General features: G+C 37.1%; 1 protein-coding gene and 1 pseudogene across 1 annotated transcript; both read left to right on the top strand.

Moving 5' to 3' along the window:
• The first annotated feature begins 1,775 nt into the window (after window positions 1-1,775).
• On the top strand, window positions 1,776-15,829 carry LOC107718038 (progressive ankylosis protein homolog B-like). Its single transcript, XM_016524970.1, has 13 exons — window positions 1,776-1,909; window positions 2,054-2,587; window positions 5,443-5,659; window positions 6,937-7,055; window positions 8,424-8,507; window positions 8,807-8,977; window positions 9,154-9,288; window positions 10,294-10,386; window positions 11,483-11,554; window positions 12,925-13,054; window positions 14,202-14,325; window positions 14,453-14,552; window positions 15,673-15,829. Exons 2-13 carry the CDS (start codon window positions 2,492-2,494, stop codon window positions 15,811-15,813), a joined length of 1,482 nt encoding a protein of 493 aa, XP_016380456.1. The 5' UTR covers window positions 1,776-1,909; window positions 2,054-2,491; the 3' UTR covers window positions 15,814-15,829.
• Window positions 15,830-21,843: 6,014 nt separating this feature from the next.
• On the top strand, window positions 21,844-23,630 carry LOC107718037 (transcriptional regulator Myc-B-like; annotated as a pseudogene).
• The last annotated feature ends 684 nt before the right edge of the window (window positions 23,631-24,314 follow it).

The following is a 24,314-nucleotide window of genomic DNA, read 5'->3' as shown; positions in this document are numbered from 1 at the left end:
AAGACTCTTATTTTTTATTTTAATATTTGTATCCCCAGGATAAGTCGCCCCTTTGGGGGTATAAATTAACTGAAAACAGAACACTTGTTTATCAATGTTTGTTACAACATGGTTGTAATTCCTGAACACTTTGGAATACAGACCTAAGGTTGGTCTCTTTTTAAAGAAAACACAGCAGATTATTGCTGAAGTGAAAGCATTTAAAAAAAAAAAGAAAGTATAATTTAAAAAGTTATAGAAGTTTAAGTTTACAGTAAATATAATGTAGTATACTATTTTTTATTTAATATAAAATAAATATTTTATAAAATATGTTGCACTCTAAAAAAGAGTGCATATAAAATCAAAGCTATATCTAACCAAGTTATGTTCCAAATTTGAAGTTGTTATGACAGAAATTGTGGTTCCTGTGAGATTTTGTTTGGGCACTATACCAAAAATAACCACTAGGTGACACCCAAGCTCTATTGAATTTTTTTGATGCGGTTTTCTGTCACAAATCAATCATTTTCTGTCACAATATCACTTCTATTACAAAACAGTTACCAAATATGGAACCTTGACTGTCAGACCTTTCCAACTATAGGCCTATGTGTTTTGTCAAGATTACAAAAAGAATTGATTTTCTATAACACAAGCCACAAAATCTCTCTCTCTCTCTCTCTCTCTCTATATATATGAGTCTATATATATGTTTTTATATCTTAATTTATACCCCTAAAAGGGCGAGATATTCCCTGAGATACAAACATTTAGAGACAGATTACAAAAAATGTAAGCATTTAATTCATAAAATTTCAAAGTAAACCTAATAAGCTAATGCTGAACAACCGCTTTTTAAACAGGTAAGTCCCATCCAACATGTGTAAATATGTGAACTAGATCAACTTTTATCGGAGGGTGAGTAGATTTCCCACTACATGCGGCCATGCAGTTTTAAAGGGGTCATATAACGTTGCTAAAAAGAACTTTATGTTGTGTATTTGGTGTAATGCAATGTGTTTATGCGGTTTAAGGTTCAAAAAACACATTATTTTCCACATACAGGGCAAGACAAAACCAATAAAACCCATTACAAACGAGGCATTTGTTGCATCCAGTGGGGACATAATTACTACTTGCTAGAGTGAGCGGCGGCCGGCGGGCTGAGTGAGCGGCGTTGCATCATATGACCCCTTTAAATGCTTCCTGTGAGCTAAACAAAGAATGTAGAAACAAAGTCACCTCATCTAAATATTCACAACAAACCAAGAAATAAGACCTACACTTTCACTGCTTCTCCCAACAGCTTCTCAAATGTTTGTATCCCCCAGGATACGTTGCCTCTTTTAGGGTTAAATTAGAGTTAGTTATAACTCTAATTTTTAATTAGTTAATTATAATTTTTATAATTTAAGAGTGAATTCATGTTAATTGGGACACTTTTGCAGTCATTTCAAAGGCAGTATGAATGAATGATTCAAATTGCCTTATATTTCAAAGGCAATTCGAATGAACCTGAATTAATTCACCTAATTATTTAATTAATTTAAAGCCATCCTGTGGCCCCTTAGGAAGTTTTCTGAGACCCCTAATGGACCACGGCCCCCTGGTTGAAAGCTATTCATTAAATACACATGGCGCACAAAAAGAGATGTTAGTCAAAAAAAAGTCATAGTTTGCAAAAACCTGTATGATTGTCATTTTTGGGCGAACGGTCCCTTTAATTGGCAGTCTGTCAGTCAGTAGCGCGTCTCATAAGACTTGCCTGCTCTGCAGCCCCACCTGCTGGCCGACAAATGAGATGTTCGGTTTTCACTGAGATTCCTGGGAGTCACTCAAATTTTGTCTTAACGTTTAAGTCTCATTTTGATATTTTATTTATTGTGCTAACACTTCATGCCAGATGAACGTATAGGCCTGCATGCAGGTAAGATATAAGGACGAAGACGGCCATTTCATCCCCCTGTGCCGTGCTCTGACCTATCTGGTAAGCTCTTCTCTGAGACTGAACTCTATTTTAGACATCTCTGTTGTTCAGCCGTTCGTTTCTGTGTTTTTCTGCACGCGCCAGGTGACGTTTAGAAGAGGAGTGGCTTTTATGCGCCGACCGTCCCCCACGTGTTGTTAAGGGAAGGATGAGGATTTAAGTACAGTTAACCGAGTGGCCATCTACAGCAGAATAGCGGCTGGCCCAGCGACTCCATGCATACGGCTTTATACTTGTGCCGCACTTAATCGCCGCGGCCGATTATATGTATTTATTTTCCTCTCCACTGATGAGTGAACAATGGAGAAGCCGTCAGCAGAAATTTCTGGTGACCCTCCTATTTTCCCATGCACCAGATCATTGTTTATGATGCTGTTGTTGTGTAGGAGGGCAGGGACGGACCTGATCTCGTCGGATTTCTGCTAGAAAACATTTAGAACTCGACGGGCTTTGACCGGCCTCGCATCCTTCCAGATCCGAGCAGCTGATGTTGGCAGTGCTGCCGCTCTCCTCCAGGCGAACATGATGAAATTCCCGGCGCTCACGCACTACTGGCCTCTCATCCGATTCCTGGTGCCGCTGGCCATAACCAACATAGCCATCGACCTCGGCGAACAGGCAAGTGTGAATGAATTGTGCGTTAAATACAGCGCTGCATGACGTAAGATTGGTTGTGTATCCTTGGAGCTGGAGTCTGGACTCTGCAGCAATGGCATCCCTCAGACAGCCGTCCTGCTCGCTATGAGAGGTCTGTTTATTTGTGGCTTTGGAATATGTAATATGTTGTTAACGTAATTTATAGGTTAGGGCGACCCTGTGGTTTTATCTCTTAAGGAACCGGTGAAACGGCGGCCCTTGGTAAACAAGCATCATCACAGCCGATCAGCTGTGTGTGTTCGTCAACAGCTGGCCATACAGCGCATCCAATAACATGTGTCCCACTGAACAATGCAAAAGCAGTCTGACTGAGATGAATGTGCACTTTTGGATGGGCTGATTTTGTTGACACCTCTGCGTGAACTGGCCTTGTTTTTGTCAACCATTAACGAATGTGTAGTTTTTATTACAGTCATTGCATGTCTAAAATGGGTTGGCTACAAAAACCCTAAACCCTTGACTGATTAAATGTTTAATTCGTGTAATTCACATTCACATTTTGATGCTCTTATGTTTCTTCCTGAAGTTTTAATGAATCATTATGCATAATGGAAAGTCTTTCTTATTGTTATGAGTTTAGTGTCCCATAAATTGAAGGAAAAAAAATAGTTTAAAAAAAAATATGTTATTCATTTATTGTCTTGTTAAACTCAAATATTTGTGCATAAACATTTTTTATTGAAACAATTAACAGTTAGAGAAAGACCGACAATCAGTTTGACCAGTGTTTTCCGATATTCACCCTTTTCAGCCTAATTGGTTATTGGTTCCTCGATATTAGGTTTACAAATAAATACGATTTTTAATAATGTATTGTTTGGATAATTATTGAACTTTTTTAATGAAGTAATTTATTCTCCATCAAGAAATGTGTAGCTTAATTACATAGTTATAATGCAAATATTGTTGTAGTATAATGAAAAGTAATGATTATATCAAAAGCAGAAATAAAACTTTCAAATTGGTTTTAAATATTTAATTAGCTGTATTGTTATTGGCCATAAAATGTCATATCAGTTGATCTTTAATATAAAAATATTAGATTCAACTGTTACAATTGACAGTTGTGGAGAAAATGTAGTGTGCTGATGCAATCCCTCAGTTTTCATTGTGTTTTTTTTTTTTTTTAATATAGGGCATAAAATAAGAATATTTTAAAATTAGATTGGATTTGATGGCCACAAGCCACTACACTGAAGAACTCATTTGATTTTTGGAAAACTGGAATAAAACATTACCATTCGATTTTTGATCAATACAAATTAGTTTTTCAGAATCACTAATGGCAGAAAGAAAAAATGTGAGCAGGAACCATGAGCCCGTCAGCCCACAGTATAGCCCCCTTCACACTAGCAGCGACTTTTTTTCAGAGGCTGGCGATGAGGTTGCTAGTGGGTGTTCTCAATACTGGTTGCCTTGACAGCGAATCAGGTTTCTTGCCGCTAAGTACAAACATTTTGGAGGCAAAAGACTAAATATAATCTAAATCTAAATTAAATCCGTACATACAAACAAAAATGAATGAGAAACAGAGCCTACTTTCTTTAATTGCGTATGTTTATCTACGGCGGGAGAGGAGAACGATCACATGAGCTCTACCATCTTCTTTCCTACTGGCTGTTGCTCCCGAAAGTCGCTCTTCATTTGCATAAAATTGAAGGATTCTGAACTTTGTCGCGTCGCTGGACACGCCCCATCCGGTCGCCAACGGCCGCTGTCGCTCGTGTCGCCGGAAATCGCCAGCTCTCCATTTAAATGAATGGGATTGTGTCGCTTTGCTGTTGTGTGTCGCTTGTAGTACTGCACATTGTTCTATTAGGCGTTGGAGATAAAGTGGCAGAAAAAAATTCAGAGTCAGAAGAAGGCAGTAGATAAGGAGAAGAACCGTACACTCACACATCCTTTTGACTTCTGTTATTGTACAGGTCTTGGTGCTTCCTATGAATTCTGTGACTGACTATCTGCTGTTGTATCATCCAAATGAAATCTTAAGATTTAAACATTAGCAGTGTTCTCTTGAAACAGAATGGTGCCACCAGGTTAGAGTCAAGGACAGGGCAGTAAAGGAAAGGTTATTCACTACTAGTGCAGTAACGCCTACAGCTGTAGAGCAAGTAGAACATCTCAGCATTTTCCAACAGGTTTGACATCTGAGACATTTCCATATAATCTTCTCATGTGTTGATGGGGATATATTCTGGCATGTGACAATAAAGCTGTAAAAAATTGTTCATAATACAGTTGGTCATCATTGAGATGGTGTAGCTCCACATTATTCAAGATTACAATGACTATTGATTCCGATCGCAGTTTTCAGGTGTTTCTCTCGAGAAAGGTCCATGAATAAATTTAATTTTATAACAAGTCTTCCTCTTCACTTATTATTGTTTAGACATCTGACACATGGTGCATTGTGACACTGTGAAGTTTGTATTTTCACACATATGTGGCTTTAAAAGACAGAAACTCTGTAAAGAGTAAATTCTGGGTTAGTGGTCCTATGAAACATGAATTTATCCAGTATAGCAAACTGGTCCTCGGATCTGAATCTTTTTCTGGGGGACAAGCCATGAAAGGCATTTAGTCAGCTGATACAGAGGTACTGTTGTATATCTTGGGTATAAAACCCTCTTTGTGAAGAGGAATCCCATGAGGAGTTTCATTTCATCCCTCAACATCAGAAAACAGATTATGTTTTAGATAAATGTAAATCTAGATTGTTTTTTTGTAATCACTCACTCTACTAATCTGTCTTCTATAATGCTGACAAAATTGTGTTTCTGATGAATTTGTATTATTTTTGTCTTTCTCTATAGGCTTTGAACAGGGGTATTGCGACAGTCAAAGAGGATGCGGTGGAAATGCTGGCCAGTTATGGTCTGGCCTACTCCCTCATGAAGTTCTTCACAGGCCCTATGAGCGATTTCAAGAACGTAGGGCTGGTGTTTGTCAACAGCAAACGGGACAGAACCAAGGCAGTCCTCTGTATGGTCGCCGCAGGAATCGTGGCTATCATTTTCCACACTCTTATTGGTCAGTCTATCATTTCCTCACTCCGCCTCTGGTCTTGCATGTCTAGTTTGCACTAAATGTACAGGGAACACCGCATTGCTTTGCACTTTTCTAAACAAACTTGTCATGATGGTAGGCTTAGTGAGCAAAGATATGACTGGAGAAGGACCTCCTTTTAGCTCCAGTGGTCTGAATCACTCAGACCCCACTCATCACTGCAGATGTAACTGTTCTCTGGAAAAAACTCATTATACAAAGGAACATTATATTCCAAGCACAGTCCCATCCACTGTGTTGACGGTAGGGCTTTTTTGCCAGGTTACTACATGCCTGTTCTGTGTGCTCTTTGAATGGAGAGGCGTCTCTCAAACAAACTCTATTCAAGCTCACAGGTAGATCACCATTTATTTTCGGGTTTTCGTTCACCCTCTATCATTATATTGTCATTAAACAAATTGTGCAAAATACTGCACTCCTACTCGGCAGGAAATAAGTTCTGCCACCCTTATTTACCAAATTACAAATACTTAAGTTTGTGGGATGTGGTTAAAAATGGTCCACTCATCCTGAAACAGTCTATTTATACAATATAAACCAAAAATTAGTTTGAACAACTAATAAAGGATATTTACCTATAAACTATAAAGGATATTTACCTTGAATATGTCAGCTTCTCTACCCCAAATACATTTGCATTTAGTCAAATAGCCATTTACATACAAAGCAAGAAATCAGAGCCATTTTCAGCCACTCAGCAGTGCCCATATGTTACTGCTATGAGTGCATGGAGAAAGAATGTTACCACGGTAACCCTGAGGGATATAGGATAGAAACCACCACCTTCTTGGAAGAAGGCAGGAATTTTTAACCACTAAGCCACCAACTGTCCACCACACGTAATGATGTGCTTTTAAATGAAGGACTTATGGTCTGTTAGCATAACATGGACACTCTCCATCATCTTGAGTGTGGTCTCAGACATATTATGGCTGTTTGCGCAGTCAGAGAGTTGGTAGAGTGGTGTTATCCATCTGTGGATCACGTCACTGCACACATTCCTGGGAAAAGGGAAAAGACACTGGAGAAATGGGAAACACAAGAACTTCTATTCTGTGTTATGTTGTGGGAATGCTGAAGCCTATTCTAACATTATATTATATTATATTATACATTACATTTCTCTGTCCTTGCATGTTATTTGTGCCAGTTTTGGCAGCAAAACCATAATGTTGAATATCATGTTATATAATTATTTATTATAATACATATTCATCTTGTTCTCACTTTTCCTTGTTTAGCCTACACAACTCTGGGCTATTACATCATTAACAAACTGCATCATGTGGATGAGTCTGTGGGGAGTAAGACCCGGAAGGCGTTTCTCTATCTGGCTGCTTTTCCTTTACTTGACGCCATGGTGAGTGTATCGTGACGTCTCAACCCTGGATATTTAGCTGTAGTGTCATAATGTTTTCTTGCTCTGACCGCCAGATCTGGCTCGTCTGCCCGGCACAGATGGCATAGAGTATGTGTGTATAAGCGTGCGTGATAAGGCCATGCATCAGAGCCTATTCAGATCTGGAAAACCATCAAGCTCCGTTGGAGGAACAGCCCACGCGAACATCCTGTGCCTCTCAACAGAGGTTAAACTGCAGCAGTGTTTTGTTTAAAGTGTTAAGTCTCAAGAGAGCGTACCCAGTTAACAGGGGGTCCATGACCCCTAGGGGATGAAATGGGGCATTGCCGGGGGGTTGCCAATTATTGCTTGAACTCAGAAAGTTTTTTTTTTTACTGTGAACAAATGGAAATTTACATTAAAGAAAAATACAATATTTACAAAACTAAAATTAAGAAGCTAAAGTTATACAACTTTTGTAGTCAATAAAAAAGTCATAGATTTTAACATTTCATGGACCCCCTGTTAACTGGGTACGCTCTCTTGAGACTTAACACTTTAAACACACACTGTTTTTTGGTGTTTGGCTTAGTGTTATGTTAGAATCATTATTATACTCTTACCTTTTGTTCTTTTAATATTTTTGAATTGTTTTTAGCTTTATTTTTTTTGTTTTCATTTAAATGTTTTAGTTTTGAAATGTTGTTGTATGCATTTGTCATTTTTATTTAATTTCTTTTATTTTCTTAAATGTGTGTATATATATAGTATTTATAGAGTTTTAGCTTTTAGTTTTAATTACTTTTTCTTATTTGTAAGTCGCTTTGGATAAAAGCGTCTGCTAAATGACTAAAAGTAAAAGTAAGATTCCTGTTTCATATAAATGCTACGAATCCTAAAAAATGAATCACGGTTCCACAAAAAGATTAAGGAGCTTGTTTAGAACTAGCAACATATGTGCAACATAATAGAATGATTTCTGAAGGATCGTGTGACACTGAAGACTGGAGTAATGGCTGCTGAAGATTCAGCTTTTCAATCACAGGAATAAATTACATTTTAAACATATTTTTCACAATATTGCTGTTTTTTCTTAAGTTTTTATTAAATGAATGCATTAAAAAAAATCCAAACCAAGACTTTTGAACTGTAATGTATACTGTAATATAAAACTCATGAATGATGCTTTAATGGCTTTGCAAGGTTACAATCAGTATAGTATATAATAACAAAAATGGTACTATAGGACTAAAATACACCCACAATTTAATGTAATATGTAACGGGGGTCCCTGCACCATCTCTTTCTTTCCATTAAGGAGTGCTTGGCCTGGATTAGCATATTGTATTGTGCAAGTCAGTGACAGTTAGCTCATGTCTGTGGTTTCAGGCCTGGACTCATGCTGGAATCCTTCTGAAGCACAAGCACAGTTTCCTGGTGGGATGTGCGTCTATTTCTGATGTCGTTGCACAGGTATGTGTCAGATTCATCAAATCAGCATTTCATTGCTTGATTTATGTCTTGTTACACTCTTTTCTGTATTGGTATGTTTATGAGAATGTGAATATGGTTGTGTATGAAGGATAATTGAAGCGAAGATAATGGCTTATGTGTCTGTGCATGTCATAGTCATGGTGTAATTTGTTTTTATTAATGATGGATTTGGATTTGAATTAATAATAGAGTCTGTATGTGCCACGAGAATGGCTATATTTATCACTGTCATTGTAATCAGGTTACACAGTTGCTTCTCTCTCTCTCTCTCTCTCTAGATTGTGTTTGTCACTATTTTGCTTCACAGTCACCTGGAGTGTGTAGAGCCCTTGTTGATCCCAATCCTTTCTCTGTATATGGGCGCCTTGGTACGCGTCACTGTCGTTGGTTTGGGTTACTACAGGAACGTTCATGATAACATCCCAGACTCCAGTGGACCTGAGGTTGGGGTATGTCCAGTGACTCTCTTTACAGCAATTCAACCTATGTGACCTTCTCAGTTCAGTATCACAGCTACATTGGTCAGATTATTGGTTTTCTATACTCATTTTTTCTTGCTCTGCCCAATCAAACCTGTGAGAATCCTAAAACCGTGCTATATACTGAGCCTCATTCTGTGTAATAGGGTGACGCCACTATTAAAAAGATGCTAAGCTTTTGGTGGCCGTTGGCTCTCATCCTGGCTACGCAGAGGATTAGCAGACCCATCGTCAACCTGTTTGTGTCACGGGATCTGAAAGGAAGCACAGCTGCCACAGAGGTTAGTGTGTCCCATGGCAAGAACACGCATGCCTTTACAGTATTTAGATATCAAATTATAGTCACTATCATTATTTTCAATCATTTAGAAACAGCATATGTGTGAATATTGAGCTAATACTTACATTTAGCAATTCATTCACAGCGAAATTCAGCTTCTTTTGCTATGTTGACACCAGTTTTTATTTTAACTGAAGTGCCATCAGATGAATTGTTACATTTATGATTTTAGTTGGGACTATAGAAATGGAAAATGCATATATAGTGTCAATATTTAATTATGCATCCAGTGAATAAAACCAGTTGTTATGGTAAACTAAAACTATTAAAAATTGTTTTAAGTAATTGAAATAATCCTGAAATAAAGTAAAATATAAATATTAAATGAAAGATGATATTAGACTTAAACATAAAAAATGTAGAAATGTTGCCTTGGCAACTATCTGAAATAAAATAAATTTAAGATAAAGTACTAAAATTACTACAAAATAACACTGAAGTAAAATAATTAAAGCTAATTAGAAATATTAAAAAAAAAATACAAAAAATAATAAAAATGGAAAAGCACATAATAAAATAATAAAATTCATTAAAAAAATTCTAAGATATAAATGAAAACAAAAATAAAAGCTAATTCAAAGTAATGATAAATACTATAATAGTACATAATTAATTCTAAAATAACACTGAATAAAACTCATTTAATCATAGTTGTTAATGTGGCATAATTGCATCTCATCTGAATCCATTGCTTTATGGGCCAACTTTACCACTGAAGGCCAATTGTAGTACTTTTCCCCCTCAGACCTACTTTAATATACTCTTTAAACTAGGTTTAAACAATATCTATAATGACGAAACAAGCTTTATTGTCAGATTAGTTGCTTGGTGCCTAGACGTCAGAAGTATTTTACGTCACTCAGCTCCTCTACAATAGAAACATTCATTATAAACAGATGAAATTGTGGGTGTTTAATGTTACCATCATCTCACCATTGTTTTCCAGGCTGTCGCAGTTCTCACAGCAACATATCCAGTGGGTCATATGCCATATGGATGGCTCACTGAACTCAGAGCTGTTTACCCTGCATTTGACAAGGTAAATGTTTTTGTTTTACCTTAAACTAACATGTTTTTAATCCTTAATCATACAGTTCTCTGAATGTTTAATACTAATCATCCTCCACATATATACTTAAGTTAAAATGACAGCTTTCCATCATCTTCTCCCAGTATCCTGCCTGAAAGACCAGGAAAAGGAGTCAGTGTGGTTTATTTGCTTTTTATTTATACCACATTATCTAACTTTGTCTCATCCCCTTAAGGGATGACCAAATTAGTTTATATCTTCCACCTTTTCTGTGTGCTAATGCTGCAGTATGTCTATTATCATGACAAAGCAATTATTTTTTGGGTAAACAGAGTGGGTTCATGGAGACAGAGCTGCAGCTAGAGTCCCAGAGACTGTAATTAAAAAAGGCGCACAGTAGTGTGGTGTTATTTATGGATGTTTGCCCTGAGAAAAAGGATCAGCAGGATCCACGATTAGGAAGTCCTCGGGAAGTGAGGGACCATTCTCTGGCCACAGGTGTCTAGCTAACTGTAGCTAATACTTTTATGGATAAAAATTATCTACACTGCCGTTCAAAAGTTTGGGGTCTGTAATATTTTTTGAAGGAATTTTCTTATGCTCACCAAGGCTGCATTTTGTGCAAGATTGTGAAATATTATTGCAATTTAAAATTACTGTTTTCTATTTTAATATATTTTAAAATGTAATTTATTGCTGATGGCAAAGCTGAATTTTCATTCATTGCAGTCATTACTCCAGTCTTCAGTGTTACATGATCCTTCAGAAATCATTCTAATATGCTGATTTGGTCGTCAAGAAATTCTTATTATAATCAATGTTGAAACCGTTCGGCTGCTTAATATTTTTGTGGAAACTGTGAAACATTTTTTTAGAATTCTTTGATGAACAGTGTTGATTAAAAATAGAAATGTTTGTAACATAATATAAATGTCTTTACTGTCACTTTTGATCAATTTAATGCACCCTTGCTAAATAAAAATATCAATTTCTTTAAAAAAAAATCTAAATGCTCAAAACAGCCCTCTTACATTGCACATTTTTCTGACAAAGAAATGAACTGCTTTCTTGACATTTGCTGTTTGTCTTTGTTCTTATTTTCCAGAATAACCCAAGCAACAAGACAAAGGCCCACATCAAGCGCTTCACTTTTGTTTGTTTGGCTCTTTCTATAACAGTAAGTTCATCCACATTCTCTTCTCTCTCCGTCTGGCTTTAATCACACTTGTTTCATATTTTGGTAACAGCGGTTACTGAAGTTCAGCAAGTTTAAAGGTGCTGTGAGAGTCATATTCTTTGTTTAACCAATCAGAAGGAGGATATTTCTAACTGTCAGTTATAGCAGCCCATATATGGAAAGCAGGTAGATGAAAGTGTGGTAGATAGAGCTTGCTGTACTACATTTGATTTGAAACTTAATTTTTGACCATTAACAAAGTATGTTCTATACAGTGTGAATATGGGTAGTATGAGTTCTGTTGCTTTGTAGTTGTAAAGCCATAAAGGAGTCCATTAGGACAGTGTGTCTTGATATTGTGAGTGCTTTTAGAGTCAGTCTAAATGATTAATTGATGCTCTCTGCCTCTGTAACAGGGTCAGATCTTCCCTTCCTGACCTAGATTAAAGCCTTCATAGTATTACACTACAGCTATGATTTTTATGCCATAATTTCACATCTCTGTCAGTAATATGGAGGGAGAATCATGATTGTATGAGTCTGTGTCACTCATACAGCAAAGCTTCTGTTTAATCTCGTATGTAATCGCTATATAGTTTTGCCCAGATGTTCTCCTCTTCAGTGAAATGTTGCATGAATGCATTGCTATGGATGAATACTGTGGTTTCTTAGTTTTTTAAAGGGGTCATCGGATGCAAAATTCACTTTTGTTGTTGTTTTAACATAAATGTGTGTTGGAAGTGTGTGTAAACATCCATCCTATAATGATAAAAATCCTCCCAGTGGTTTTTTTAAAATCCCCTTTCTCAAATCGGCTGTTCTGAGATTCCTGTCAGAATGACGTAGTTCTGCACAGGCCCCCCCACGATAGTTGATTGACAAGGCCGTCTTACCTTAGACCTGCCCTGAGTGAGCTGTCATCAGTCCGCCATTGTGTCGACTCCGGTGCAGGGGAAGACAAGAATGTCTCCGATTAAGCGATTGAGGTGTTTTGTTGTTGGATGTAATAATGAACATAGCAGTCGTCATTTACTCCCGACATCTGAGCCGCTGAAGACGCAGAGGATTAACGTTACTTTCGTTTTGAAGGGTTGAAGTGTATATGTGTGCTGGATCTAAAATCAACATGCATACTATGATATTACATTCCCCTAAATAACCAGAAAAAACAGAGTGCCATTTCACAGAAATAACCCTATTTTTTGTTTACCCTGTTTCTAGTTAACTGCATTATATTTTCCTATGATGGATTGTGAGTGATTATTTTATTTATTTTTTTTTAATTATTATTTTACATTTTCCTAATTTGAGATCTCATTGATGTCATGTCTGGATAGCTCCATTCAGGTAGTGTGTCTTTCTCTGTGCAGCTCTGTTTTGTGGTGTTCTGGGCACCACACATTTCTGAGAGGATCCTGGTGGACATCATTGGAGTAGATCATGCCTTTGCTGAGCTGTGTGTCACCCCTTTGCGAATTTTCTCCTTCTTTCCCATTCCAGGTATTGCACTTTAAGTAAATTTCCATAAAAACAAGCATTCTACATTATTTTGAGGGGACATCTGTATACTTATTTTAACATCCAGTAGAAAGTACAGTTTTAACCAATAAGATTACAACACTCTTAATGGAATCAGAAAGCATAATCAAAATAGCAAAAATATTTAATAAAGATGTAAGACACAGGACATCCATTATTGTTTAAAAAGTTTGGGGTTGGCTTTTATTTATTTATTTTTTACCAAGGCTGCATTTATTTGATCAAAAATACAGTAAATAACAGTAATATTGTAAAATATTATTACAATTTAAAATAAATGTTTTCTATTTTAATATTTTAAAATGTAATTTATTCCTGTGATGGCAAAGCTGAATTTTTAGAATCCATTACTCCAGTCTTCACTGTCGCATGATCTTTCAGAAATCATTATATTATGATGATTTGCTGCTCAAGAGTCATTTCTTCTTATTATTAATTTCTTAATCATTTTCTTCTTCTTATTAATTTCTTACATTTCATTTCTTATAAGTTGTGCTGTTTAATATTTTTATGGAAACTGTGATTTTTATTTTATTTTTCTTTGAAAATTAAAAAAAAAAACAGCATTTTATAAATAGAAATTTTTGTAACATTTGAAATGCCTACTGGTACTTTTGATCGAATGAATGTGTCCTTGCAGAATAAAAGTATTAATTTCTTTAAAAAAATAAAATAAAATCCTACTGACCCCAAACTTTTGAACAGTAGTGTATATTGAACTTTGTGAATGTCCCATGTTCAAATTCTGAGGAAATCTGCTGCCCTTTCTGCAAAGTTCTGTAGCTGCACATTCTCTGGGGGCTTCTCATGACAAACAAAAATGCATGATTCAGGGTCTGATGTGCAGTGCATCATCAAATGGACAGATGGACATAAGAGGACCGGTTGCTCTTTGAAAATGCCTTTTGAAAAGGCAAAGGTCAAGAGTGGTCATGCTTCAGTTACGATGCCTCCAGGACTACAGAAACTGAGAGAGAAAGAACCACAATGAGAGCTCAAAGTACCATGGAATTTAAATGTACTGATAGCAATAACTGGCATGTAAAATATGTTATCCCATGATTGCTTGAGACCAACTTTGCATAAACTTTTTTTTTTTTATCATCAGTGACGATTCGTGCTCACCTGACTGGTTGGCTCATGACCCTGAAGAAGACCTTTGTCCTGGCGCCCAGCTCTGTCCTCCGCATCATTGTCCTCATTACCAGTCTCATAGTGCTGCCTTACATGGGGTAAGTTTGTTGTGTTTGACTGTACTCAAATGTTGAAGCATATAGGTCACTAGTCGTTGTACTTCAGTGCATCAAATCGTAGAATAAAATCTGTATTTGAAAGCTTTCTGTGCTTCAATTTGTGCAGGGTACATGGAGCCACACTTGGTGTTGGATCCCTGCTGGCTGGTTTCCTTGGGGAGTCTACTATGGTTGCAATCGCAGCATGCTATGTCTACCGAAAACAGGTACAATAACACAGAAGCCTGTAGGTTTTTTCTAATGATACAACTGCTTTTTATTTGATTAGTAAATACAGTTAAAGTGTACTTTTTAACAATACATCAGTGCACTGCTGTGGCAACTCCACAGACATGAATCTACAAACATGTTCATTTCAATAGTGTATAGTATATTTTAAGCACACACACATACAGGAGACTGAGGGTAGTTATTTCAGTAGCCATAAAGTCTTGAATCAAAAGTCCAGTTACATAAATGTGTTTTCTCTAGCAGTGGTTTTGTATGCTGGTTTCAAAGTTCAATAATTCAGTCTTCCAAGCTAACTTTTTTGCTACAGCTGTTGAGTGAACGAGTAATCATAATAAAGCACACTGTCAACTATTTTATGAAGGTAGATTTTATTTACCAAAATGTTGAACTGTGTCCTCAGAACAAGGATTTTTTCCCCCATATATGTCAGTTTGAGATTTGTCTTATTTATATGGAGGCAGATTGTCACATATTTTTAATTGCTGTAATTTTATGCAATTCATTAAATAGAATAGCTGTCTGTTCAATCAATGGTTTCGTGTGTGTATACACTACTGTTCAAAAGTTTGGGGTTAGTATGATTTTTTTTGGAAAGAAATTAATACTTTTATTCAGCAAAGATTCATTAATTTGATCATACACGACATTGATGATGTTACAAAAGATTTCTATTTCATAAAATGCTGTTCTTTTGAAGATTCTATTCATCAAAGAATCCTGAAAAAATGATTAAGCAGCACAACTGTTTCTTGTTTCTTGAGCACCAAATCAGCATGTGGACACTTAAAGGGGTCCTTTTATGCTTTTTCACTTTTTCAACTTTAGTTAGTCTGTAATGTTGCTGTTTGAGCATAAAAAAGAAAATAATGTGTTTTTCGAACAACCTAGTATGAGAGCCTGTTCTAGTACACCCCCAAAACAAAATCAAGACTTTGTAAAAGAGCATAATAGGACCCCTTTAATAATTTGCCATCACATGAATACATTGCATTTTAAAATTTATTAAAATAGAAACCAGTATTTCAAAAGTGTTTCATAAATGAATCGCAATGCTTTGGGGAAAAATTATTAGCATTTTTCTTTTTGCTCACACAGAAGAAAAAGAAAGACTCCGATGAAGACATGACCATTGACGGGGAGGACTCTGCCCCCATGAACGAGGTCAGGGCCAGGGGCCGCATGGACGACATCGTGGAGTTTAGAGAAGAGGATGAGGAAGAGCTGGAGGAAGACTGAGCAGTGGATTCTAGACTGAGCAAACAACAGTTTCAGAGTGACAAATGGTTGAAGTTTATGGGTCATCTAGAGGACCTATTTTTTTAAATATACATACCGTATGTTGTAGGTGTATAAAATATGATACATTTTGTATGGGTGATGTTGTGAACTGTATATTGTAGAGAAAAGAAAGTATTGGACTGTGTGTTTTCATAATTATGTCTATTGAAGTTTTTTTATCTTAATTTATTTTGGACATTTATTTTGTATCTCAGGATATTCGTGATGGAAAATATTAAAGTACTATAAAGTCTGATTAATGATCCCTCCCCAATTAGCTGTTTTTCAAGTTTCTCCATGGGACGACGATACACAGCTACTAAGGATGTTTTAAGCCAGTGTTTGTTTCATTTAGATTATAGTGAAGTCTGGCTGAGCTTGTTCTGTATTTGAGATTGCCTGGACAATGCAAAGTCATGATAGAAACATTTATTACAGTTACAAAAAGAAAGTCTTCAGTCCTCTCATTAAACAGTGAAAATGTGGTTTAAAGTGGTCTGTGGTGAGGTTCTTATGTACTGTCTTCTATTAAAATGGAGGAAAGAGTGTGTTTGTCACTTTTACTGCAGTTGGTGAGAAGTCTGCTACACAGAAAACAGAACATTATACTCTAGATGTCACATATATGGAGTCTGGCTAACCGGGAACTAAACTAGATCAAATGCACTTCATTTGCAATGGGATTGGCGTAAAAATTAGAGAAAATGCATTGATTTCATGACGCCCCCTACCGTGCAACTTTGACACTGCCATGACCATCTGAACACAGAGACTTTGGTAAGTAAAATATTTGTATTTATTGGTTTTACATGTGTAAAATTACGTATGTTGTCTAAGAAGAGTAAGTATGGCTTAAAGAGTCGTATTTTCTTATATGTATGCAAGTGTTCGTTTCGCGGCACTCTGAAGCCTCAAAATACAGGCGGTTCCACAGTATTTTCCATATACATATTAAAACAAATATTCTCCCATGCGGTACTGAACTGAACTTATATGGAGAACGATAAAAATACAGTTTGGTATGTATTATTTGAGCCCAGTGCTGCATTAGAGGCCGTTCAAACAGAGCGCGAGACGGAGACGAATCGTAAGCTTAACGATTGTAAGGCACATTTTACTGCTTCCCTTTGTTTTTATCAAAGCACACAGGCTCGGAGCATCAAGGACATGACTGTTGGAATTACAGTTGTGGGTGACCAAACTGAGCACCATCAATCTGCAGGGATGTGGTGCAGGTAATAGAAGAAGAAATCTTGGTGATCTGGGGTTGTAACACGTTGTGGGGTTATGTACTGTGTTAGACTATCTGGGACTTGTCACAGAAAGAAACTCAGTCAGGTTTAGAACAACTTGAGGTTTAGTAAATGACAGTTTTTTTCTTTCTTTTTTTGGGTGAACCTTTTAAGAATATTTAGATATTTGCATTGGAAAACAGCTTCAAAATTTAGAGAATATAACTTGACGTATTATTTTGCAGTGTATTCCTTGAATTTTCTATAATTGGTATTTAAAAGGTCTTTATAAAGTCTTGAATTTATCTTCATAAAACCAGCAGAAACCCTGTTTATGGACATTGCAATTTTTTATTATTTTGCTGAATGCTGTTGTGAATCCTGAAAATGTTCAGGCTCATAGCAGTGCTGGCATATTGGCCTTTAGCAACTTTGCTTAAAGGGTTAGTTCACCCAAAAATTAGTTCACGTGCAAGTCATTCCGGCAGATGACGGAGGACGTATGCAGAGCGCACGCGCCTGTGAGATATGCTAGTCTCGCGAGTTTGTTTCCAGGAGCAAAGGAAGCAAAGTTTCCTTACTTTAGCAAAGGAAAACCAGTCTCCTCTTGGCTTATATCGAAATCCTCCGATATTTTTCTTTACAAATCCTCATTTTGCGCTTCTAATTCGTGACCAGCGTCTTGTTTTGCTGTCTCTCCTATGCGCTTCCGTGTTCGTCACTAATCACCGGTGCATGCATGACGCCTACGTCCACATCATCCACCCGGAACAGCTCTCACGAAAGTGAGAGAAAAATGTTTATAACATTTTAATTATGGATATTTGTCTTACAAAAACACATGGATTCGCTACAGGAGGCCTTTATTCACCCCTGGAGCCGTGTGAGGCACTTTTTATTATGGATGGATGCGCTTTATTTGATTACTTTTGGACTGTTGAAAAAAACACCCGCCTACTGCCATTATAAAGCTTGGAAGAGCAAGGATCATTTTTAATATAATCCGATTGGATTCGTCTGAAAGAAGAAAGTCATACACACCTACGATGCCACGAGGGTGAGTAAAAAATGCATTTTTGGGTTAACTAACCCTTTAAGAGTCATGCTTTAACATGCAGTGCAACAGACTATTATTTTAAAGGAATATCTCTTTACACCAAGATATTTTCAGTCCATTATTAAAATGGTGGGACAGATTAGACTGAATTGCAAGCAGGCAAAATTGGATTAAGGAAAAAAAACTCATACGTTGCACTGGTTTGTCAAATTTGATGACATTCAGAAATCATGTAGAATACCGGTAATGAAATAACATGCAAAATTTTTCCCCTTTTTTAGCCTAGTTGGTTCCGGAGGTGTATTTTCCACTTATTTTCCCATTGGGATTTTAAAGTCTTTGTGTTCAGCAGAACAAAGAAATTTGTACAGGCTTTTAACAGTTTAATACAGGAAGTTATTTTGAATGTTTGTAACCAAAACAGTTGAGGAGCACCACTGACTTTTGTCTTTCATGTTTGGTTACAATTTTTTTTTTTACAAATATCTTCCTTTGTGTTCAGCATAACAGAAATTTATACAACTTGAGGGTGAAGGACAATTTTCATTTATTGGTAGCTGTCCTTTTAACGAAACACATAACTTTAATTGTGTATGTACATATGTGTGTTCAGTTGTTATAAAGTTAATAAGTAATGTAATATTTTGTGTTTTCCCAGCCATCCAGTGAAATTGAGGATGTTGTGAAAGAAATTGACGAGGGCATTCTGATTGTAACTGAGGAGCAGCAATGTCATGTGCTTCCCAAGGAATAACCAACATTGCTCTCATTTGGACATCCTGTCATCACTGACATCTCTGATGTCCCCAAGGCATTTGGACTCCTGATGGGTCTGTATGTGGTGAACATCCACTACCCCAAGCGCATGAAATACACCTTTGAGGCTCTGCAAAAACTTGCAAAGAACAGCTGCTCCCACCAATGTTCATGATGTGTTCATGGGCTCCACAGCAAGCTCTTTCACAATAAGTAGTTTTTTTGTTAAAGGAGCTTTAGGTTCTTTTGAGCCTTTTACTACTTTTTAGAATTCCCATTTAAAGTTTGTCTTGTTATGACTTGGAATATGCATGTTCTCATGAAAACAAATGTTGTTTCACGTCTCATTTTCTTATACAGTAATGTACACATTTTCCTTCAAATTGACAAGTGCTTTTGCTTTCCTCTTTCTATCTGTTTCTTGTTTTATGACCACTAAATTGTATTATGATGTGGGAGAGTTTGGAAACTTTCAAGATCCTTCTGATGTTTACACTTCTGTCTGGTCATGTTGCACTAAATTTAGAATCAGACCTTTGTGCTTCCATGTGCATTCCGTTCATATTTTATTATACAGAAGTAGAGTACACTCATTTTTTTGTAACTAAATGTGATTGCTTTTGCCTTATATATACATATATAATATCTTGTTTTCTCATTTTGACCAATAACTTGCGCTATGGTGGGGGGAGTGAATGTAAACTTGTGCAGGGTTAATATTAGTGGTCGACCGATATATCGCCATGGCCGATATATCGGCCGATATTTGGCATTTTTGGCATTATCGGCGGGACTTTTATTTTGACGCCGCTGAGAACGACAGCGCCTGGGCCTGAACACACAGTGCTCACATTCTCCCTCTTGTTTACTGTCTTTGTTAACAGTTCTCTGTCTAATATGGATAGAAGTCTGTCTAATAATCAGATAGAACGGTTAAACAAAGGAATTAATGTATACAAAAAGTATTATAACGATTGCTTTTATATTATTAGTAGTGGTTGACCGATATTGGTTTTTTGACAGCCGATGCCGATATCTTGGTCGACCACTAGTTAATGTGCAGTGTTTAACCTTCTGACTTGTCATATTGAGATGTTTCTTGAGCATCAAATCAGCATATTGGAATGATTTGTGAAGGACCATGTGACACTGAAGACTGGAATAATGATGCTGAAAATTTAGCTTTGCCATCACAGGAATAAATTACATTTAAAAAATGTCAAATATTAAAATAGAAACCAGTTTTTCTTATTGTAATAATACTTCACAATATTACTGTTTTACTGTATTTTTGAAAATACATTTAGCCTTGGTGAGCATAAGAGACTTCTATCAATAACAAAAAATTTTACAGACTCCAAGCATTGAAACGTATGTTATTTATTTATTGTGTCTATACAATACATTATAAAATAATTTAAACACAAGACAATCAAGGATTATACAAGTGCACTAATTAAATCAATTTATTCAACAATTCTAAATCCATATTAAGATTAGAAATAGTTCCCAGGACACAAATAAATACCAGTTAAAATCCTTTTAAACGTTTTTTTAAGTAAATAATTGAATCCTGTTTAATATAACACTCAATTTAAAAGCTTAATTACTGCAGATAAACTCAATGTTTGTCTCAGAGATAATAATTAATATCACTCAGTTGAGTTAAAGCCGTAGACTGATATTTATTACAGATGGCCACCAGAGGGAAGTACTAACCACTTCTGAGAGAATAAAGCAAGAACGCTTGCTCCTTCATCCATCAGATCAAGATCAAACACTATATCAGAATTATTTCGATAATCAGTAATAAAACTGACTCTAATCTTCATTTATTTTATAATAATGGTTATGATGATGGTGATGATGATGATTAGGCTACAACATAAGTAGTAGCTGATACCATTACTGTAACGCAAATAACGACAGTAACTGCATTAATTAACAATAAACAGTACAATAAAAGGGAATAATTCTCATTCCCGAAATAATCGTCGGAGTGCTTTAATGTAATTACCAGAAATAATTCATTTGGATAATTAGGACGTCTGCGGATTTATTTTATTCAACAGTTACATATTTGTGGTTGTTAATAAAATCACCCCTTCTGACACCCAACACAGACAGTTGTGAGGGGAACTTGTAAACTGTGTCAATAAGAGGCGTTGAGTTCAGGTGTAGGCTACTACAGGCCGGAGCTTCTCGGATTCATCCTCCTGCACAACTCAATGTGCATCAAAGCTCCGCCCGGAATAAGTCCGCGATGGCAAGTAGTTCCATGTGTGACTCGTTTTCATTAAATAACGTCATATCTTAAAGATATTTTTCATTGCCGCATAAATTGTCAGTGTACTGACATGTGTTACTAGAATAACTAACAAGACACGTTTGTGTTCTGTTCATCTTTCTACGCAATGCACATTTGGCGGGAACGGGCGCAAGAATATCTAGAGTAAGGGAGGGGGAAAACAATCCGTAGTATTAAAACCCGCGGGAGCAGCTGTTCGAAATCTTGCAGTAAATGACAAGCAGCCGCTCGGGTGCTGTAGTCGCAGAAGTGCGCAGGTTGAGCGACGCGACCCACTCCCACTTTGGACTTACATTCACTTAATAGTTCACACAAACTGACATCTGACCATATTGTCAGTTTTCATTCAGTTTCACCACAGCTACGGTAAGTCTGTCTGAATTATGATTTATGATCATTCTTTACGTTTTTATCTAACGTATTTATTTGTGCATATATATTTGGCGAACTATTGGTCATTAAACCATTTGGGACCGTAAGATAAAGACTACATTCTTAGAATTTAGATATTTTAATTTAAGTTTACATGACTTGTGTTCTGTATTACTTAATACGTAACACATTCAGCAAGTTGATGAGTTTGTAGGACAACTGTACTCTACTGAAGTTTAGGCTTAAGATGAATTTTAACCATAATGTAACGTTATTCTTCACAGGCATTCACTATGCCGCTGAATTCAAGTATGGCGAGTAAAAATTATGATTACGACTACGACTCCTACCAGCCCTATTTCTATTTCGACAACGAGGATGAGGATTTCTATAATCACCAGCACGGGCAACCACCGGCGCCCAGTGAGGATATGTGGAAGAAATTTGAACTGCTCCCCACTCCGCCGCTCTCCCCGAGCCGGCGTCCCTCTCTGTCAGACCCCTTCCCCTCCACTGCCGACCAGCTGGAAATGGTGTCGGAGTTTCTCGGGGACGACGTGGTCAACCACAGTTTTATTTGCGACGCGGACTACTCCCAGTCTTTTCTGAAGTCGATTATCATTCAGGACTGTATGTGGAGTGGTTTCTCCGCCGCGGCAAAGCTGGAGAAGGTGGTGTCGGAGAGATTAGCGTCGCTCCAGGCGGCGAGGAAAGAGTCTTCCAGGTCCAGCCCTAACGTCAGCTACCTTCAGGACACGAGCACCCCTGCCTCACAGTGCATTGACCCGTCAGTAGTGTTTCCTTTTTCGTTGACTGACAGCTCAAAGCCGTGTAAACTGTCATCCACACCGACTTCCACAACACTGCCACTGGATACTCCACCAAATAGTGGGAGTAGCAGCAGCAGTGACAGCGATTCCGGTGAGTAATGGTCTGCTTTTTTAAAAATGCGGATTATATGTCCTCGTTTGACTGGTCAGTTTACACTTTTAAATAAGTTTCGATTTATAAGCTGTAATTATTACTGCTTATTGTTTTTTTTAACAATAAAATAATCTGTGGTGGTTAAAGCGTTAATCCTAGATTGTAGCGTCAAGTGCGTAAAGAGACGCTCACGCCCACTGCACGCTATTCTACGCTAAATTGTCTACTATGAATAAGCAGAGCTGCAAATTGACGTATTTTTTTGCTTTTTAATCCAAACAGATGATGATGAAGAGGAGGAGGAAATCGACGTTGTCACGGTGGAAAAGAGAAAGTCTATGAGAAAGCCTGACGCAAACGCAACGCATCAAAGCCCCGTTGTCCTCAAGCGGTGTCACGTTAATATTCACCAACACAATTACGCCGCCCCCCCATCCACGCGGAGTGAGCAGCCTGCAGTCAAGCGGATTAAATTCGAGAGTCCCATCCGGGTGTTTAAACAAATTAACCACAACCGAAAATGCGCGAGTCCCAGGACGTCGGACTCTGAGGATAACGACAAACGTAGGACTCATAACGTGCTCGAGCGGCAACGGCGGAACGAGCTCAAACTCAGTTTCTTCGCGCTGAGAGACGTGATTCCTGACGTGGCGAACAACGAGAAAGCTGCCAAAGTGGTGATACTCAAGAAGGCGACGGAGTGCATAGCGACCATGCGAGAAGATGAACAAAGACTGATCTCACTTAAGGAGCAATTAAAGAGAAAATGTGAACATTTGAAACAGAGACTTGAGCAGTTAAGCAGTTCTTAAGTTGCTTGGACTTAATTTATGGACTGAACTTGTTTTAAGCATCCTTGTATGGTCACGTCAATACAAGGTCTAGAGGGTGTGGCAAGTAGTGAGCAATCTGACATTGATTTATACAATTACACTGCCTCAATTTGAACGTAATGGAGGTTAGATTTATTTGTATTTAATTTAATTTTTATTAATGAAATGGTCTGCGGTTCCGTTTACTGTTGGCCTTAACTTAATGTTTTGTTTTTGTAAGTTTTGTACATATTGCACATATGTATTCAAGATGCTGTTGATTTCTGAATCATAAAATGCATTTCTCTATAAAACTGTGTTTTTGGCTAATCCGGTCTTCAATGTGGACTTGTTACTTTTTGCCTATTTCAGTCTCATGATGACCCACTTTAAAGCCTTCAATTAGGTAATCCATTAAGAAGATACAGTCATGCACTCATTTGATGTTTAATGGATTTGGCATACTTTCAGTGTATGTAAGACTCTGTTTTACATATAATTTACCTTGGCAATGCCATCATCTGTTTATAACTTTAGGATGACTAATGCTCAGAATTACATTCTCTCTTTACAAGCATCAAAGCCAGTGCCTTACGTAAAGCCACTTTGGCTGAGTCACACATCTACATTGATTTTGTTTTAGATAACTGCATTTTATTCTACAAGAAAATACAGATGAGTGTCTGATTTTGAGAGTACCTAATGAGAGTAATTAAAGGGGTCACATGATGTTGCTAAAAAGAACATTATTTTGTGTATTTGGTGTAATGAAATGTGTTTATGCGGTTTAAGGTTCAAAAAACACATTATTTTCCACATATTGTTACATTATTGTTTCTCCTCTATGCCCCGCCTTTCTGAAACCGTCGATTTTTACAAAGCTCATCGGTCTGAAAAAGCAAGGTGTGCTGTGATTGGCCAGCAACGGTCCTCCATAAAATGTGCTGCACACATCTGGATATTTGGGTTAAACTGTTCTGGAACAGTGTTGTAAATAC

This window comes from Sinocyclocheilus rhinocerous, unplaced genomic scaffold (assembly GCF_001515625.1).
Source record: "Sinocyclocheilus rhinocerous isolate Xijiao unplaced genomic scaffold, SAMN03320098_v1.1 scaffold2258, whole genome shotgun sequence".
Classification (NCBI taxonomy): domain Eukaryota; kingdom Metazoa; phylum Chordata; class Actinopteri; order Cypriniformes; family Cyprinidae; genus Sinocyclocheilus; species Sinocyclocheilus rhinocerous.
This window is presented reverse-complemented; position numbering and strand designations above follow the sequence as displayed.

What these genes read in the sequence shown, in the direction of transcription:
- LOC107718038 (XM_016524970.1), top strand. Translation starts at nt 2,492, where the DNA reads ATGATGAAATTCCCGGCGCTCACGCACTACTGGCCTCTCATCCGATTC. An exon ending in CATTTTCCACACTCTTATTG is followed by an intron (nt 5,660 to 6,936) that starts GTCAGTCTATCA and finishes TTCCTTGTTTAG; the next exon opens with CCTACACAACTCTGGGCTAT. An exon ending in GCTATGTCTACCGAAAACAG is followed by an intron (nt 14,553 to 15,672) that starts GTACAATAACAC and finishes TTGCTCACACAG; the next exon opens with AAGAAAAAGAAAGACTCCGA.